General features: G+C 38.2%; 1 protein-coding gene across 1 annotated transcript in view; it reads right to left on the bottom strand.

Annotated features, from left to right (window-relative positions):
- Positions 1–106: 106 nt before the first annotated feature.
- Positions 107–19,365, bottom strand: part of GJA3 (gap junction protein alpha 3) — a 47,687-nt gene continuing 28,428 nt past the window's right edge. Inside the window, exon 2 of the mRNA XM_044666143.1 lies at positions 107–1,518. Within this exon, the coding sequence (XP_044522078.1) occupies positions 107–1,501 (1,395 nt within the window). The 5' untranslated portion in view covers positions 1,502–1,518. The remainder of the gene's footprint in view (positions 1,519–19,365) is intronic.

Below are 19,365 nucleotides of genomic sequence, written 5' to 3'. Positions count from 1 at the left end.
TGGAGAGGGAGGAAGAGAGAGAGAAAGAGAGAGAGAGAGAGAGAGAGAGAGAGAGAGAGAGAGAGAGAGAGAGAGAGAGAGAGAGAGAGAGAGAGCGCAAACAGTATTAGACGGCTAAGTCATCTGATCGGGCTCGACCACTGCTGGACTTGCTAGCCTTACTTAACCGTCTTGAATCAATGAGAAGCAATGGCGGTGGGTGCATCTCAACTGTGGTAGTACCTGGCTGTTTCTCCCCTTCAGAGGTTACCTCTGATTTAGTGGCCCCCAAACTGCTGCTACTCCCATTAATCAACAGCAAGGGCACTTTGCTCCCCCCACCACTGTCTCCCCGCTCTTGGAGGAGCTGCCGAACACTGCTTGGGGTGGTGGGAGTGCCAGGGGTCGTGTCGGTTGGGGACGACTTCCTTTCAAAAGTCTGTTGCTCTGCCTCCTGGTTGGCCCAGTTCTGCTCAGTCATTAAGATGTGGTGGTGGTTGCCACCATAATATTTGGCTGGGGCTGCCTTACTGCGCTCCTCCGGGAGGGTTACCATTCTGAATTCTGTGGGTTGCGGAGGAGCCCCAGGATAACCTGTAGTGGTTGCCTGTCCTAGGGAAGAGGCAGACTGAGTATAGTAAGGTGGGAATCCAACAGAAGGAGGGGCAGAATGGGGAGAGAGCAGAAGTGGGCCAATGCTACTACATTTCGAGGGCAGGACTTTGGCTTCTGGAGAATCTGGGTTATTATAATGGTTGGTCATACCCTGTTTAAGCTTTTTCCAGCCCAGGTGATAGATCTCCAGCATGTTGAGCAAGAGAGACACACAAGCCACCACTAGCATGAAAATAATGAATATGGTCTTTTCTGTGGGTCTGGAGATAAAGCAATCCACAGTGTTGGGGCAGGGCCAGCGGTCACATCGGTATAGTGGCTTTAACTCAAAACCATAGAGAAAATATTGCCCCACAATGAAGCCCACTTCAAACAGAGTCTTGAAGATGATGTTAAAGACGTAGGTGCGGAGCAGGGCACCAGCTATCCGGACTTTGCCTCGATCATCTCGGATTGGGGGTCTCTCTTTCTTTTCCATCCTGGCACTCTCCTTTTTGCTGAGTGGTTCTCGATGGCTGTTGGGGCCACTGAGTTCTCCTACTCCCTGGTGCAGGTTGTCTTTCTTAAGTTGATCTCCCTCTTTTTCCTTCTTTTTTTCCTCCATGCGTACAATGTGCAGCACATGGCCCAGATAAATGAGGGTGGGGGTAGAGACAAAAATGATCTGCAGGACCCAGAAGCGAATGTGGGAAATAGGAAAAGCCTTGTCATAGCAGACATTCTCACAACCTGGTTGTTGAGTGTTACACGTAAAGTCTGACTGTTCATCTCCCCAGACTTCTTCTGCGGCGGCACCTAGCACCAAGATTCTGAAGATGAACAGAACAGTCAGCCAAACTTTGCCAATCACGGTAGAGTGTTCTTGCGCATTCTCTAATAATCTCCCCAGAAAGCTCCAGTCACCCATTGCTTCAGATTCCTAACCTATAATGAGAACATCATCATTATGATTAATAAACACATTTCCTATCAGATGAATCATACACATTATACAGCAAAGTTATGTATGGAAAATACCTCTTGGGTTACCAACCCCAACTTCTGGTGAGGCCAGGCTATGGCTTCTGTGGGTTTGGGGATAGGGCTACATTAGAGGGACATTGTCCCAAATGTCTAAACCCTCTTTAGTAAGTACTGTGGCATCTTTTATATATGATTCCAATCATTATGCTACACTTCTTATTTCACTCTGTATCAGTTCATGGAGGTCTTTCCAGTTCTTATAGAAACCAAGACGTTCATCATTCCTTACAGCACAATAATATTTAATCACCACAATTTGTTCAGACAATTTTCCAATTTTTTTGCCACCACAAAAAGCACAGTTATAGATATTTTGGTACAAACAGAACCTTTCCCAATTTTTAAAAATTGCTTTGTGAGACAAACCTAATAATGGTATGGCTGGATCAAAAAGCATGCATTCTTTTCAAGCCCTTTGAGCATAATTCCAAATTGCCTTCCAGAATGGCTGGATCTCTTCACAATACCAGCAATGTATTAGTGTTCCAATTTTGCCACATCCCCTCCAATATTTATTATTTTCCTTTACTATCATATTGGCTAATCTGCCAGGTATGTGGTACCTCGGAGTTGTTTTAATTTGCATTTCTCTATGATTATTGATAGTTTTGATTCTTCATCTAAAAACTGCCTATTCATATTCCTTGACCATTTGTCACCTGGGGAATGGTTTGATTTCTTGTAAAATTGACTTAGTTCCTTATATATTTGAGAAATTAGACCTTTGTTAGAGAAATTTGTTATAATTTTTCCCTCCAGTTTGTTGCTTCCCTTCTAATTTTGGTTGCATTGGTTTTGTTTGTACAAAAACTTTATTGATAACATTTTTAATATGCACGCAACTAAATAAACACTTATTAATCATTGTGCAGGGCACAAAAGTCCTCAAAAAACAAGCTCTTGGATTTTCTGCTATAATAGGTAAGCTTTAAGTATAGTTTTAGCCACAGACAATTTTTGTCATTCAAGAAAGATCAGACTCATTAGGTATGGAGAGGCTCACCACTAGGAGACTAGTTACTAGGACAGCACTACTTAATTCATGAAATCCCATGAAACGAAAAAAATTTTTTAAAGGATCCTTTTTAGACCTCAATTGGCACTTCTGTTTTTGTAGACACAATGTTAGACTAGCGGAGAAATAGGAAAAGGTATTAAAAATGCTTATTTTTATACACAGACATATATATGCTTATTGTTTACATATCTTTTGTATATTTATATGTGTGTATATTTACATACACACATACTTGTTTATATATCTTGGATACCAAATCAGAGAAATTTGTGTACAAAGGTTTTGTATACATATATATGTATAAAGAAAAGCCATTCCCCAAAAGATAAGTAGCAGGATATGAACAAACATTCCTCAAAAGAAGAATTGCAAATTATTGGCAATCACATCATAGAATGTTCCAAATCACTAAAACCAAGAGAAATGCAAACCAAAACAACCTTGAGATTTTGCCTCACTCTTGCAAATTGGCAAAGATGACAAAAGATGGGAATAGGCAAACTAATGCATTGTTGATGGATATGGGAATCTAAAAAACATTTTGGAAAGAAAGCAATTTGGAATTAATCAAATGATGTGAAGATGTCTATAACTTTTGACCTGAAGATTCTACTATTAGGCTTATACTTCAAGGAGGTCATTAAGAAGAAGAAAATCTCCATATATACCAAAATATATATAGTAGCACTTTTTGTGATAGTAAAGAATTGGAAACAAAATAGATGTACATTGATTGGGTAATAGCTAAACAAATTGTGTTATACTAATGTAATGAAAAAATACTGTGCTTTAAGAAATTATGAATATGATGAATAAAGAGAAGCATGGGTAGAGCTACATAAACTGATGCAGAATAAATTAAGTAGAACTCCAAAGAACCCTAATATACACAATGACTAAAACAATGTAGAAGAAAGGAACCATTCAAAAAAAAAATCAAAAGCAAATGCTACAAAATTATAAAGAACAAGCTGACTAGAAAATAAAAAAGATATTAGAGAATACTCCCATCCCACCACTTTAGCAGAGATGGGAGATCCACAAGTACTGCCCATATTTTTAGACTTTTTTTTTGATATACTGATCAGTTATTCTTTACTTTTTTCTTTTTTGACAAAAATACTATTTGTAATATTGGCTAGCTCTCTAGATTTGGGTGGATGGGGAAAACAGTAACATAAAAATAAAATTTATCAATTAAAACTTATTTTAAAATAAATATGTGAAAGCAGAAGCCTAAAGGAAGTTGCAGGAAAATGGAAAAATACAAGGAGAGTCAAATAAAGGTGTTGGCAGGGTTGGATTCATTGTCAAAAGACACAAGAAACATGCTTTCATTGGATAATTTGCCATCTTGTTTTTCAGCACTTAGGATGAGCATAGGGATACGGCCTCAGAGGCAGTGTTGTATAATGACTAGAACCAATTTCATAACTCAGAAGATGTACCTCAGACTCATACTGGCTGTGTGACTCTGGGTAAGTCTCTTAATCTCTTATTGTCTAGAAAGTATTTCAAACTACACCTTGCAGAGAAGGTGCTGTCTTGCATTGCTTAAAATTTTTTTAAAAATACTTAACTTCTGACTTGATTGATGAGCTGCAAGGCAGAAGAGTGGTAAGGGCTAGGGAGTTAGATTTAAACCCACTTCTTCCTATCTCCAGGCCTGCTCTCTATCCACTGAGCCACTTACCTGCCCTCTGACTTGCATAGTTAAAGAGTTTCCTCACCTAGGAGTTTCATTTACCAATGACATTAAATATTTAGCACTTATCTCCATGATGAGCAAGAACAAAAAGATGAAAGTTAAAATAACTGCAACTTATGTGTCAACAATTGTTACAGAGAATCAGAAGAAATTCTGTAAAGAACTCAAAGTTTCCAAACTAAATCAACATACATTTAATATTCAGTGACTTTAATGCAAAGGTTAGCATAGAGGAAAATAGCAAAGAATATGCTGGAAACTATGAATTCTGGATCAAGAACTAGAAGACACTTCATTTTACAGATGAAGAAACTGAGGCACAGGGAAGTTAAGTGACTTGTCTAAGGTAGAATGGGGAAGCTAGGTGGTGCAGTGAAAAGAGTGTTGGGCCTGGAGTCAGGAAGAGTTGGACATGGCTGAAAAATGACAACAACAAGAGAACACAGCATAAACTTCAGAGTCAGGATTTGAACCCAGGCTCTCTGACTCCAGGGCCAGTGTACTTAATGACTAATGATATTAAACTCAAATAGAAAAGGCCACCAATCCATACATAAAGATAATCATGAAGCTGCATGTTCACTTAGTTTTTAAATGTAATGTTATTTATGTTTTAATATATTTTCAAATTTATTTTGTTAACTATTTCTTATTACATTTTAATGCTATGCAGATGGCATCTTTTGGTCATGTCAAATTCTTCATGATCCCTTTCAGGTTTTATTGGCAAAGATAAGGAGTGGTTTGCCATTTCCTTCTCCAGCTTATTTTATAGATGAAGAAAACTAAGGCGAACAGGGATAAGTGACTTGCCCATGGTCACAAAGCCAGGAAACTTCTAAGGCCAGATTTGAACTCAGTAAGATGAGTCTTCCTGACTCCAGACCCAGCACTCTATCCACTGTGCCACCTAGCTGCCCATAGACTGCATCTTTTCTATTACACAATTTGCTATAAGTGACAGAATACACAAAGATCCCACTGCACTTGTTGCTTGTTGACTCTTTAAAAAAGCCTTTTATTTGGTGATAACTATTACAAAAATACTTTCTTAAAAGTTCTCTTCCAACAGTCTGCCATGCATAAAACTCTGCAAGGATCTTGTCTGTATGGGCAGAATCTGCACCAGTACAAATTGTAGACTCTCTTCATTGTCTCTATGAATTACTGTGGCTCAAAAACTCATCATTTAGAGGCAGAGTAGGGTAGTAGAAATAGTGCTGAACTTTGAGTCTGGAAGACCTGAGTTCAAATCATGTCTCTGCCACTTACTAGCTGTGTGATCCTGTCATTTACACCTCTCTAAGCCTCAAATTCCTCATCTGTAAAATGTAGGGGTTGGGATTTGATGACCTCTAAAGTCCCGACTAGCACCATATTTAAGATTTTTGTGATCTACTATCCTATGAACGCTGACAATGAGCCTTACTGAATTCACCCAACCAGGTGCTCAGACCAAAAACATATACTTTGCCACTACCTATCCAGGTTGGTAGGACCTGTCAGAGTTTACATTCTACTAACATAGATTTCAGATCTTTGAGTCAGCTTTTGGGAAAGAATTCACTATTTGACAAAAATTGCTAGGAAAATTGGAAAGCCATTTGGCAGAAACTAGGCATAGATAAACATCTCACATCATGTATTAAGAAAAGGTCAAAATAGATAAATAATTTAGACATAATAGGTGATATCATAAGCAAATTAAGAGAGCCCAGAAAATACCTGTCAGATATAAGGGGAAAATTCATGATCAAACAAGAGGCAGAGAAGATCATGGGAAGTATAATAGATAATTTTGACTTTAGGAAATTGAATATTGTACAAACAAAACAAATGAGATCAAAATTAGAAAGAAAGCAGGAAACTAAGAAAGAATTTTTACAGCAATTTTATCTAATAAAGACCCCATTTCTCAAATATATTGGGCACCTAGTCAAATTTATAAAAACAAGAATCATTCCCTAATTCATAAATAGTCAAAGGATATGAACAGGCAGTTTTCAGATGATGAAGAAATCAAGGCTATTTATAATCACATGAAAAAATGCTCTAAATCAGTCTTGAATAAAGAAATGCAAATTAAAGTATTTCTGAGATACCAACTCAGATCAGATTGCCTAATATGGCAGAAAAGGAAAATAAATGTTGGAGGGAGTGTGGGAAAATTAGGGCAGTAATGGAGTCGTGAACTAAACCAACCAATCTGAAAACCAATTTCTAACTCTGCCCAAAGGATTATAAAATTGTTCATACTCTTTGACTAGCAATATCACTATTAGGCTTATATCCCAAAGAGAGAAAAGAAAAAGCGAAAAGACCCTTATGTACAAAAATACTTATAGTAGCTCTTTTTTGTCATAGTAAAGAATTAGAAATGGAGGGGTTGCCCATTAATTGGGGAATGGCTGAACAACCTGAAGTATACAATTGTGATGGAATACTATTGTCTTCCAAGAAATGACAGTTTGGTTCTAGAAAACCTGGGAAGACCTATATGAATTGATGTAAAGTGAAGTGAGGAATCCAAGAGATTATTATACATAATAATAATAATATTATAACAATGATCAACCATGAAAGGCTATTCTGATCAATATAATGATCCAAGACAATTTTAAAAGCTTCATGAAGAAAAATGTTATCCATTTCCACAGATAACTGATGAATTCTGATTGGAAATTGAAGTAGAATTTTTTTACTTTATTTTTCTAGTTTTTTTTTACAACATGGTTAATATGAAAATATGTTTTTCATGATTTCACATGTATAATTGAAATCATATTACTTGCTTTCTCAATGGATAGGGGAAGAGCAGGAGGGAGGAAGAAAATATGGAATGAAAAATGAAATAATGCTAAAAATAAATAAATAATAAATGTATATAAATAAAAATACAATAAAACATTAAAAAAGAACTTTGGTTATCTGAAGAGAACTTTGGTGGAATTTCCCATGCATATTAAAAATCATAAACTCCTAGTAACACAGAAAAACTGAGATTCAATTCTTTGAGCAAGACACAAAACTGAGTTAAGGGCTTGCCAAAAGTGATCTGCCATTGACATGGAGGAAATCTACTCTAAGTCACAGAACCTATAATAGGACTTTTGAGGTACTCTATCCAATCTGCACTTGAAAAAGAATCTTCATTACAATATATCTAACAAGGGGTAATCTAGCCTTTGCTTCTGATCTCCTAGTGAGAAAACCTACTACCCCAGAGGGAGTTCATTCTACTTCAGCATATCTTTAATGAAGCCTTCCCTTATGCCAAGCCTATATCTGCCTCTTTGTAACTTGCATCTATTATTCCTGGCTCTGCCCTATGGAAATAAACAAAAAGTCAAATTCCTTTTCCATACAACATGAATTCATATATTTGAAGGCATCACTCATGTGCCCCTTAAATTTTCTGTAGGCTAAAGATCCCTAGTTCATTCAGTTGAACCTTATTTGTCATGAGTTTGAGGACCATCACCATTCTGGCTGCATCCTTTGAATGTTCTTCAATTTATCAATTTGTTTCCTAAAATCTGACATTCAGAACTGAACACATTACTCCAGATATAGTCTAACCAACATAAAATTCAATAGGACTATAAGCTTTGTAGTTCTTGGCAAAATACATATATTGAATTTTAAGCTTGAATTAGCAACTTTGGCTGCCAAATAATACTGTTGATTCATATTGAGCTAATAGTTCACTAAAATTCTATGACTTTTTTAGATGAATTCTTTTCCAGCCCTGCCTTATATTTATTAATTTGACTTTTCTGAATCCATTATAAGATCTTATGTTTATTCCTATTACATTTCAATGTCTATATCTGTTCTTTTATCAATTCCCCATCTTTTCAATCTCAAAAACTTTGGTAAATAGGTCAACATATTTGGACATCTCTATTCTTTCTTTAATTTGTCATTGATTTTGATCTTTGTTCTAAAAAGCTGGTGATCCATACATAAATATTTAGAAATGACTCCCGCATTGGTAATCAGTTGTTTCCTATCTAAATGCTAAATTCCTATCTAAAATACTAAATCTTTCGCCATAAGGCCCTGCCCAACATGTATATCCACACTCACTGTTCTGGCTGACAGTCTTAAGGTTTGTAAGCACAGCGTGTTGCTCATAGTAGATGACCTAGGACAAAACTTCTCTCCTGGAAATTCTTGGGGAAATGCTCTTGGAGTTATTGGACTAAGAACAGGATAAAATACAATTTTTGTGATGTTATTTGTATTTGCCATGTGCAATGCCTTCTGATTTACTTCTAGAAAGCTTTAGGGTAATCTACAACCCTTTGACTTCTATTGTTTCTTTATTCCTGAACCATGTTTTCCAATATAAATTTTGCAGTCTTCTCCATGCCTACCTTTGCAATGAAGTCATCAACTATTAAAGGATATACTCATTTGCCTTGGAATATCTTAAAGTTCTCTGTAGAATTTCTCTGCAACAGATGTTGACACATAAGCTGCAGTTATCTTGATGATGGTCTTTTTGCAAGGATTTTATTATGAGCACTGCAACATGAAATAAACAAATGTTCCATCACATGATGTTTCTTGATGCCTTCTGAAGTGCAACATAATCAGTTCTGCTCATTTTTTGGCTTTCCCCAAGGAACCACCTTTCTATGTAATCGCAACTTACTTTTTTTTAATGGTAACCTGATATGTAATATACAAATTTTCAAGATTAGTATAATTTATTTCCTGTAGTATAGCATGCTCAAGAAGTAGTAATTGGATAATGATCTCTCATATCTAAAACACTATCACCTAAGTTAATATTTATTGCCTAAAAACAATGTGATTTGTAGCACCCTTTACTCTACTTTCTAGCATTCTAATTACTTTGTAAAAGCAAAAGAGGTTAATATAGCATGATTAGTATTAATGAATTCATCCTGGCTTAATGTGATCACCACCTTTTCTAAATGTTCACTACCCATCCCTTTAATAAAATATTCTAGAATTTCACAAAGATTTGAAGTAAATTTCACTGACTTATTATTTACATTTGACTCCTTTTTTAAAAAAAATTGAGACAAATATGCTCTTCTCTAGATCAAGTTGAAGGGACACTATTTCCACTCTACATGATCTTTCAGAGATCTCTGACAGTGGCTCAGCAACCCCAAACATTACATTTTCAGGCACAAAGTTAATTTAATTCTCATCAAGAACAGCAAGATATCCTATTAATATCTTCCTTATCTTGAGTTTCAATTCCGTTAGCTATTTTCTTTTTAGTTCTATTCAATTTCAAAGATTATTCCTCTAGGCAAAGAAAAGAGCACAATATGGGTTAAACATTTTTGCCTTTTCTCTACTAGTCTGAAGTGGGACACCTCCTGAAAAATGCCAAACACTCAGGTTTAGAAGTTTTAGGGACCTTTAATAACCGGCCAACCGAAGTGTCCTCCTCACATGAGAGAGAATCACACCATCCATAAAGTAAGCACAGAACATATATAGGAAAAGTTGGCGGGAATTTTCCTTGGCGTGCCTCTCAAAGGATAGGATTGGTGTCTTCAAACGTATACATCCCTTAAACAAGCAAGCAGTTTCTCAGAAGCAGATGTAGAGCATTACAGCAGGGTCAAGGTGGGTCAGGCAAGCTGACAGAAGGGAAGTGAGATAAAAGGTTGGGTGAAAACCCAGCTAGGTTGCTGGCCCCCTGAGGGGCTCTGTTACTTTTGAGTCTTCTCTGCTCTACATTCCCTACTCTTGTTGGAGCTTAGTCAAACCTTTGACTCACTATCATTTATGATGGTCATATAACGAGTTCCCAATGAGAGCCCAAGGAGTAGTAGTAAGAGCGGGCCAGCTATTGCAGTTAGTAATCAGGGAGACCAAGAGAACAGATTCTCATACCAGTTACGGCCGCTGTTTCTCAGGTCCTCCTTTTCTTTTTAATCTATTCCTAACAAGAGACAGACTCCCTTGGATAACCCTGGGGTGATTTTCATAGACACAAGAGGTTTCTCCCAGGGCCACACAGAGACCTCCTTGCTTAAAGAAAAGGAAGTCCAGTCCTCACCTATTTTGGAGAACCATTTCTGCCAGAGAGGACAGTGATTTTTCCAAGAAATTAAAAGAGGTTTCTAATTCACTAAGGTCTAAATCAGTCTGATAAGAGAGACTGGAAGTTTTGGTTTCCCTGAACAGCAGTGCTTAGGGATGCAGTTCCTCCTATACCCAGCCCTACCAAAATTGGGATGAGAATGGGCACTCTATGAGTCAGACAAGGCCTGCCAGGTGTTTACCAGTCTGCATCCCTTCCAAATGTTCTCTACCTCCCTCTTCTGAATAGTAGTAAACCTGGGGAATAATATGTACCAGGATGCAAATTATGGGGTTATCTGCAGCATCCTTTGTTCTTAAGGTATGGGGGGAGACAAGGCATGAGGCCCTGGTACAGGCCAACCATGTACCAGGAGGGGCTTTCTAGTACCAAACACACAGTGAGGAGCAAGAAATGAACTGCTGAGATCTGCCTCAGACTCGAGAAAAAAACCAAGTGCCATTTCCATGTAGGTCCCTCAGGGTAAAAATCAGCTCATGTCCTGATTTACATCCGGGCCTCATCATCTGTGATTGAGGGGACATACAAAGTGTTTGGAGGGTTTGGGTTCCTCATAATCCCCTGGGCCCCAATACCCATATAATAAGGAGGCTGAGAGTTCAAGCAGAGCCAACAGTCAGTTGTTGTCTGGAGGTTGCTGGCATTCATGAAAGTGAAGACTGAAAAGGATTCACTCTCCCTGCTATGGCATTCAGGTGCCCAGTGGTGGGGATTGCCAGGGTAGGAGTAGTCAGTTCAGGTCCAGCAACAACGTCTCTGACCTACAGTTAAGGTGGTCGTTTCTCCTCCACTCATTGCACTGCAACCAACCTACATCAGCCGAGTTCCTTCCTGGGGTTTTGGCTTTCTGGAGGCCTGGGCTGAGGACAGAGGGGCCTGGCCGGGATCTCAGAGCAGAGGAAGCAGGCAATTGTGAGTACAGGGCAATGGGGAGAGGCTCGGAGGTGGAGTGGTAGCACTGGCAATGCAGCCCCCTTCCGGGCTGAGCAGTTTTGTCCTGCAAAACAAGCTTTATCAGGAACATTGCGGGGAGTCAGCCCTGCTTATAGACAAGCATATAAATGAACTTCAACATTAATTCCCAATTTGCGCTGCTGACCAGCCCCCATGTGAGCCTGCGGGACCTCTCCAGCCCAATCCCAGTAGGTAGATCTATCTGACACCCCGGGGCCAGGAGGCTTCATTGTTCTACCTCAATTCTCTCTCTACCAGGAGCTGAGTCAAACCTTTGACTCAGTGTCAGGTAAGGGTACATAGTGGGAGCAAAGGAATTTTCCTTTCCTATAGTTTGCCTGAAAAATTTCTACACTAGGATGGTGCAATGTCCTATGTCATCTCCCCCCTCCTCCAAATATCTAAAGGAATGGGGCAATGGTTTCAGCCTTCTGTAGCTTCTTCATAGCTGATAAGGGGTGTAGAATCCCTGAGAGGAGGAGGAGGAGCTGTGGGCACAGGGTCTTCAGAGGCATCTCTGAAACGAATGCCAGGGTCCTGAAAGCTTGGAGACTTTAAGCATGTGTATCCAGAGACTGTTTCCCTGGACTGGCAAACAGATCACAAGGTGGACCATCAGTCCCTAAGGCAGAAGTATAAAACCCAGACCTAGGGCAAAAACTAAAACACCAAATATAAAGAGAGAAAATTAGTACAATAGAAACTGATATTAAACCTTAACATTTGGGTATCTTAGCCAACAGACTTCATCTCCAGAAATCATCCTCTGACAGGAACTGATCCTTTTAGGAAGTTTGATTCCTAAGTTGTTTGCAGAGTTGGCATGTGATGTTTCTATTACAGAATATCCTTTTGCAAAGCTCACTTAATATGGCATCTATAAATACTTGAATAACAATATTTTACAGATGAATTTCTTTATCCCAGATTCTGGAGGAAATCAGAAAGCTTTGGGTTATATTTCCAAGCTCAAGATTCAAACTTCAATTGTGGTAAATTAAGGCTATAGATATAAGTCATTTATTACTATACTTCACCTAATTCTCAAAGTATGTTCCCTAGCAATTTGATAATTTTCAATTAATAACCTAATAGGTTGTTTGGGGAAATGGAAACTTTAATTTTACAATTTGCATCATGTGCTGATTATGGGAACTTGTCACACAAAAAAGAACACAGATAGGGAAAACATTTCCTCATGTCCCAAGGGACACATAGTGAGGGGGCTCCATGTGCAGGCCAAAGTTGTCACTGGCTCATGCCATCACTGTACCACTCGAGGATTAGTAGCTTAGATGGTCAGAAGAGGTCCAGTCCAGGTTGAGCCCTAGAATTGCCTCTCTAACCATCACAGAACATTCTCTCTATCACCATTAGATCCCAGAAGCCTTCTCCATCCTTAAAAGACAAGTCTTACCCATTACACCCCAGAGAAATTCTGCTAAGCAGCAGTCTAGAAACAATTTTCCATACCCTCAAACAAGCCTTTTACATCCCTACAAGGCTGATCACTCAGTTATTCTTATATATTTTGGTAACAATCGACGATATCACACTTTAGTTCCTGGATCCAGGCCATCCAAAGGAATAAGACAAGGCTATACAGGAATCACTTCAGGATAACAGTCCAGAGAAATTCAAGAATCATTTGTGATTTTTCTAACACCATATACATTAATTTTAGAAATTATCCCTAGGTCAAGGATCCAATTATAAGAGTAGGACATTTATCTGTTCTTTTTCAACTCCCCTTCTCTCTCTATCTCCCTCCCTCTTTCCTCCTCAAAACCCTCTGCTTAAAAAGCAGAACATGACTTCCATTCATCTGTCACAAATCTGCATAGTCAAGCTTTATGGACATTAGAACAAGTCTCTTTTTCTTCTGTATTTAAACACAACATACCTCTTCACTGTCTCTGATTCACCATTACCATAACAAAAATGAATATCTCATTTGGTATCCTTGCAAATGTTAAGCAATAACTCCCAAGGATTGAGACACTACCTTTAGCATAGGGCTTATCAATTATAAGACCATTTATGATAATTTTAAACAAAAAAACCCATTTTTGTCAGTTTAAACACTTAAACCTATTTTTGAAACTCTTATGATGGAAAGATAAATAAGGATGGAAAGCAGTCTTCTTAAGCCTGTACTGCTAAAAAAAAAACCTGTTTTACAAAACTAATTCGTGGCTTTTTTTTTTATCAACTTTTAAAATATTGGTCTATATCAGTCCCTAATTATCAATGTGGAACAATTATAAGTACTTCTTTCTCCTTCCTGTGTGCAAGGAAAGGGTTAATAGCTTGTGAGCAATTTATCCTAAGGCTGCTTAGCTTGGTTTAGGTTTTTATTACTTAACAACCTTGTCTCTTATCCCTCTTTAAGAAGTGAGATCATCACATTTTAAAATTTTGTGTGTATCAAAATCTTCATAATAAATTATTCTCAACAGATTTTAGTTTGAACTCCACAACTTCCAAATAACATTAAGTCCTTTAACAATCTTTCAGTATGTAAACAAACTGAATTTCAAAGCATTTACTCTTATTCCTTTAAAACCTGTTTAAAACAGAATAGAACCTCAAGTTTAGTTCCCTTTTACTTCAAAACATTGCTACATAACTGATTAAATTCCATCAATATTATTCTGATTTACCATTTATTGTATCTATTTTGCACTAGAATTCACATCTATTATTTTTTATCCATTACTCTTATTTCCTCTGGCTTCTCCTTCTTTACCATTATTGCAAAAAGTGGAAAGGTACTATATTTAATTGCATATAATCATCAGGTCTAACCCTATTAGATTCCTGGGCTCGTCAAATTTTCCTTGTTAATTGCATTCAGTTTGTATATCATACATCCTTAACCTATTCAGGTGGAAAACTTAATTCTCTTTATAGTCCAAATGCATACATATTTTGTATTCATTCATCATTACTTTCTAGCAATTTGTATCTGTATACATGTTAATCTCTAGATCACGAATTCCTTATACATTGTATACATTTTTGAAAACAATTCATACAACCCTAGTCAAATACAACACTTTAGAAATTCCATCTTTTGCAAAATATCAAATTCTTAGTACCTGTATTATTAAATCCCATGCACAGGTTAACTACTTTAAAAACTTCTTGTGTGTCTTTTGATTACTTGTTGTTAGTTCTGACAACACGTACATTAAAATAACATCTCATTTGAAAAAAAAATCCCAAGTTTAAATTCTAGAATAAGTTCTCAACAACATTACAACTTTTTCTGAATGACTTTTACATCTACAAAGTAGCCAGTACAATTTCTGTCCTTATAGGATAAACATTAGTTTTTGTGCTCAATAAAATCTGGCTTACACTTCACATTTAACTATAAACAGTTATCACAATAAATAAAATTACATTGTACCAAATAAAAATCATTAGCAATCCTCAACCCTTAAAATTAAATCTTAAGTGAAAAATGCCTCTAATTGTAGAGTAAAAATCTCCCTTTTCTGCTCTGAAATTTTCTCTTTTTCACTCCTTTGGGGGCCCATCCAAAGGAAGAAAGAGGAAAAATCATTGAACAGATGTTTGCTTTTGTCCTCTGCTGAGGATTTTTGACTGTGGGAAGTTCAATCTTAGGACACCTGGAGTAGGGTTCTGACTTTGGGGGGGACTTAACCGGCAACTGGGATTTTGCTGTTTCATTTTTCTTCAAATTCAAAAGGCAAGTTTTAAGTTTCGAAGGTGGGGGTTAATGAGAAGGTCTATCCAAATGTAGATATAGGGGGCTTGGTCTGGGTGGTCCGGCTGTCCACTGACCACCCTCTTGACTGCATAGGCAGTAGAGAGGTCAGTGGTTCCCTCTGATGGCTACCCAGTCCCAAATGTGGGCCACTCCAGTTCACAGAGGGTCTGGAGGGTACCAGGACTAACCTGGTTCCCATACCCAGCTGCTGCCCATTTAAATTCCAGAAAATTCTTAAGAAAACACTCAAGGTAGGGGTAGACGAACAGGATGATGATTGACTCATTGGAACAACAATTAACATGAAACAGACTCAACAGAAAAGCCCGCCCCCCCCCACTGCAATAAACACTGGCACCCGGACACTAATGTCTACCAATGGCTCCCTGACACTAGTGTCTACCTGTGGCGCACTGACACTAGTGTTTGCCCCGACACTGGTGTTTACCAGTGGTGTCCTGACACTAGTGTCTGCCCTGACACTAGTGTCTACCCATGGCACCCTGACACTAGTGTCTACCTGTGGGGCCCTGACACTAGTGTCTACCCATGGCACCCTGACACTAGCATCTACCTGTTGGGCCCTGACACTAGTGTCTACCTGTGGCGCCCTGACATTAGTGTCTATCTGTGGCTCCAGGTGATGTCTCAGCTGGCAGCCTGGCTGCGGATTACTCAATGTCATGTCCAACAATCCAACAGCCCCCACTTCTGGATCTAGTTTTCCTGAACCGTATAGCTGGTTCAAAAAAGAGCCAAATTAATCCTGCTACCACAGTTCCTCTGGGCCTGAGGAACACATCTCTCAGAGGCCTTCCCCTAGGGGCTGTGGGGGTAGCAAAAATCAGCCCGAGTTTGGATGTTAATTTTAGGGCAGCAGATTTCCACCACAGAAACCAAGGGTGTGCTTGGCAAGGTACCTTTCACTTCCCAGGGTTTCTGGCCTAGCTCCTGGCAGAGACTAGGAACCACATACTTCCCTGGTCCTCAGTCAGCCCACACCTCTGAGGGGGATAGGAGAGGTTCTGTTATGGAGTCCCGGCCTAGCAGTAGGCTGTCCCAGTATAATTGGGATTACAAACCCAGCCAGAAAGCTGTATACCATGGGCTCCCAGAGACCTCTCCCTACTCACTCACACATACACACACACACACACACACACACACACACACACACACACACACACATGCATGCACACATACAAACCCAAGTCAAGTTTTACCTTGGTCCTGTGCTGGAGGATCTCGTTGGGAGGCCTCCAAATGAAGTAGGACACCTCCTGAAAAATGCCAAACACTCAGGTTTAGAAGTTTTAGGGACCTTTAATAACCGACCAACCAGGCGTCCTTCTTACATGAGAGAGAATCACGCTATCCATGAGTAAGCATAGAACATATAGGAAAAGAAGTTGGTGGGAATTTTCCTTGGTGTGCATCTCAAAGGATAGGATTGGTGTCTTCAAACATATACATTCCTTAAGCAAGCAAGCAGTTTCTCAGAAGCAGAGGTAGAACATTACAGCAGGGTCAGGGTAGGTCAAGCTAGCTGACAGAAGGGAGCTAGGCTGCTGGACACCTGAGGGGCTCTGTTACTTTTGAGTCTTCTCTGCTCCATTACAAGTCCTTATTACTCTTCAGTTCATTGAAAGATAGAGTCATTTATCCTTTTTTGATCATCTTCTTTCCTCTGATATTGCTAAGAAACAAACCATTTTATTTATAGTTGCTTTTATTTGCTTTCACTTACAGTTCAAATGGAAGAAGGATTTCCTATTAACTCTAAGGTTCCTTAAATGTTCCTATTTATGGATAAAACTGTGATAACTGTATCAAACCCTGGAAAAATGCAGAGTCCTCTAAAGGTGATCTACAATAATTAATAAGAATTCTGCCTAACAATTCATAGAGGAAAAACTAAGTGGATGAAGAATGCATATTGTTCAGCCTATAATATTCATTGAAATGGTCACCCTATAGAGCTGGTCCAAGAACTATCTTGGATAGATATTTAACATGGGCAATGAGCTGATTTCATAACTGGATTAAATAAATTATGTATCATTGATTGCATCAAAGAAATTATACAGTGTTTTAAATAACTATAGCTTCTTCCTGAAACAAAAATGAAACAAAAACCTAAACACCATCTCATATCTTGAATGAGAGAGAGAGAGAGAGAGAGAGAGAGAGAGAGAGAGAGAGAGAGAGAAAGAGAGAATGAGTGTTAGTTTATATTGAGAACTCCCTCTGGCTTCATATTCCTCTGACATCATTTCTCATTATTATCTCTATTAACTCTTCTTTTAATCTTTAATAAAGAAGTGTCCCTTCTTTTTTTAAAATTTAGAATATTTTCCCATGGTTACATGATTCATGTTCTTTCCCTCCCCCCAAATCCTCCCCCCATAGCCAACATGCAATTCCATTTGGTTTTACATGTATCATTGATTAAGACCTATTTCCATATTATTGATTGTTGCACTAGGGTGATCGTTTAGGGTCTACATCCCCAATAATATCCCCATCAGCCCATGTATTCAAGCAGTAGTTTTTCTTCTGTGTTTCTACTCCCACAATTCTTCCTCTGAATATGGCTGTTTTCTTTCTCATAAGTCCCTCAGCCTTGCTCTGGATCTTTGCATTGCTGCTTGTAGAGAAGTCTGTTATGTTTGATTGTACCACAGTGTATCAGTCTCTGTGTACAATGTTCTTCTGGATCTGCTCTTTTCACTCTGCATCAATTCCTGGACATCATTCCAGTTCACATGAAATTCCTCCAGTTCATTATTCCTTTGAGCACAATAGTATTCTATCACCAATAGATACCACAATTTGTGCAGCCATTCCCCAATTGAAGGACATTATCTCATTTTCCAATTTTTTGCCACCACAAAGAGCATGGCTATGAATATTTTTGTACAAGTCTCTTTCCCTATGATCTCTTTGGGGTATAAACCCAGCAGTGGTATGGCTGGATCAAAGGGCAGGCAGTCTTAATTGCCCTTTGGGTATAGTTCCAAATTAATATCCAGAATGGTTGGATCAATTCACAACTCCACCAGCTATGCATTAATGTCCCAATTTTGCCACATCCCCTCCAACATTCACCACTTTCCTTTGCTGTCATGTTAGCAGAAATGCCCCTTCCTGTCTAAGATACAGTCCCTATACGCATACTTGATCCCATCCCCCCAGTCCAATTGTCTATTATCTCTTTCTTCTCCTAACCTTCCTTTCCCCCTTCCCCATCAATCATACAACTCTAATCTCGAATTATTCCCAATCTACTGTTTCTTTCCCTGATGCCTAAAAATATAGGATTTTGAGGATGTCTTTCATATCTTCAAAAAAATTCTTGAATCTGTCATTTCTATTACCTCTAATCCTGTTTATCCTTTAAAGGATAAAATTCTGATAAATTAAAAAAATAGAGAGAGTCTTGGCAAACACATCTTTAGGAGGTATGACAAGGATGAAGATTCAACAAAAGGGACTGAAAAAAGCATTCAAACATGGAGGAGAAGAACAAGGGGAGAGCAATGTTACGAAACTCTGAGAGGATAATATCTTTGGGGATAATTCCTTTGGGGATATTGATCAACAATAATAAATTTTGACAAAGGTCAAAAGAGAAGAGGACTGAGAAAAAGACCATCAAATTGGACAATTCATTGATTACTGGTAACTTTGGAGAGGGCATTTTCAGATTATAATCAGAAACCTGATTAAAAGAGAGATTCAGTCATTTATTTCAATTATTCTTGGTTTTATTCTTCAAAATATTGTGTTCCATGACCTTTGTTCTTTTAATGTTTAGTCTTATGTTATTCTGAGTGCAGCTTCACAGTAGTGAAAATATATATTTTTTCTAGTTACTTGTAATATTTTCTCCTTGACCTGACACGTATGCAACTTAGCTATAATGTTCCTGTGAGTTTTCATCTTGGGATTCTTTCAGGTGGTGATCAGTGGATACTTTCCATTTCTATTTTACCCTCTAGTTCTAAAACTAAGGGCAATTTTCCTTAATAATTTCTTGAAATATATTGGCTAAATTCTTTTTTCTGATAACTCAGTTAGACTAACAATTCTTGTGTTGTCTCTCCTTAATCTTTTCCCCAGGTCAGGTGTTTTTATAATGAGATGTTTCATATCCTCTTCTATTTTTTCATTCTTTTGATTTTCTTTTATTATTTCTTGTTGTCTGAAGAAGTCATTAGCTTTCCCTTGCC

The sequence above is a fragment of the Gracilinanus agilis genome, chromosome 3 (assembly GCF_016433145.1).
Source record: "Gracilinanus agilis isolate LMUSP501 chromosome 3, AgileGrace, whole genome shotgun sequence".
In the NCBI taxonomy this organism is placed as follows: Eukaryota; Metazoa; Chordata; class Mammalia; order Didelphimorphia; family Didelphidae; genus Gracilinanus; species Gracilinanus agilis.
Note: the sequence above shows the minus strand (reverse complement) of the source record. Positions and strands in the feature narration are given on the sequence as shown.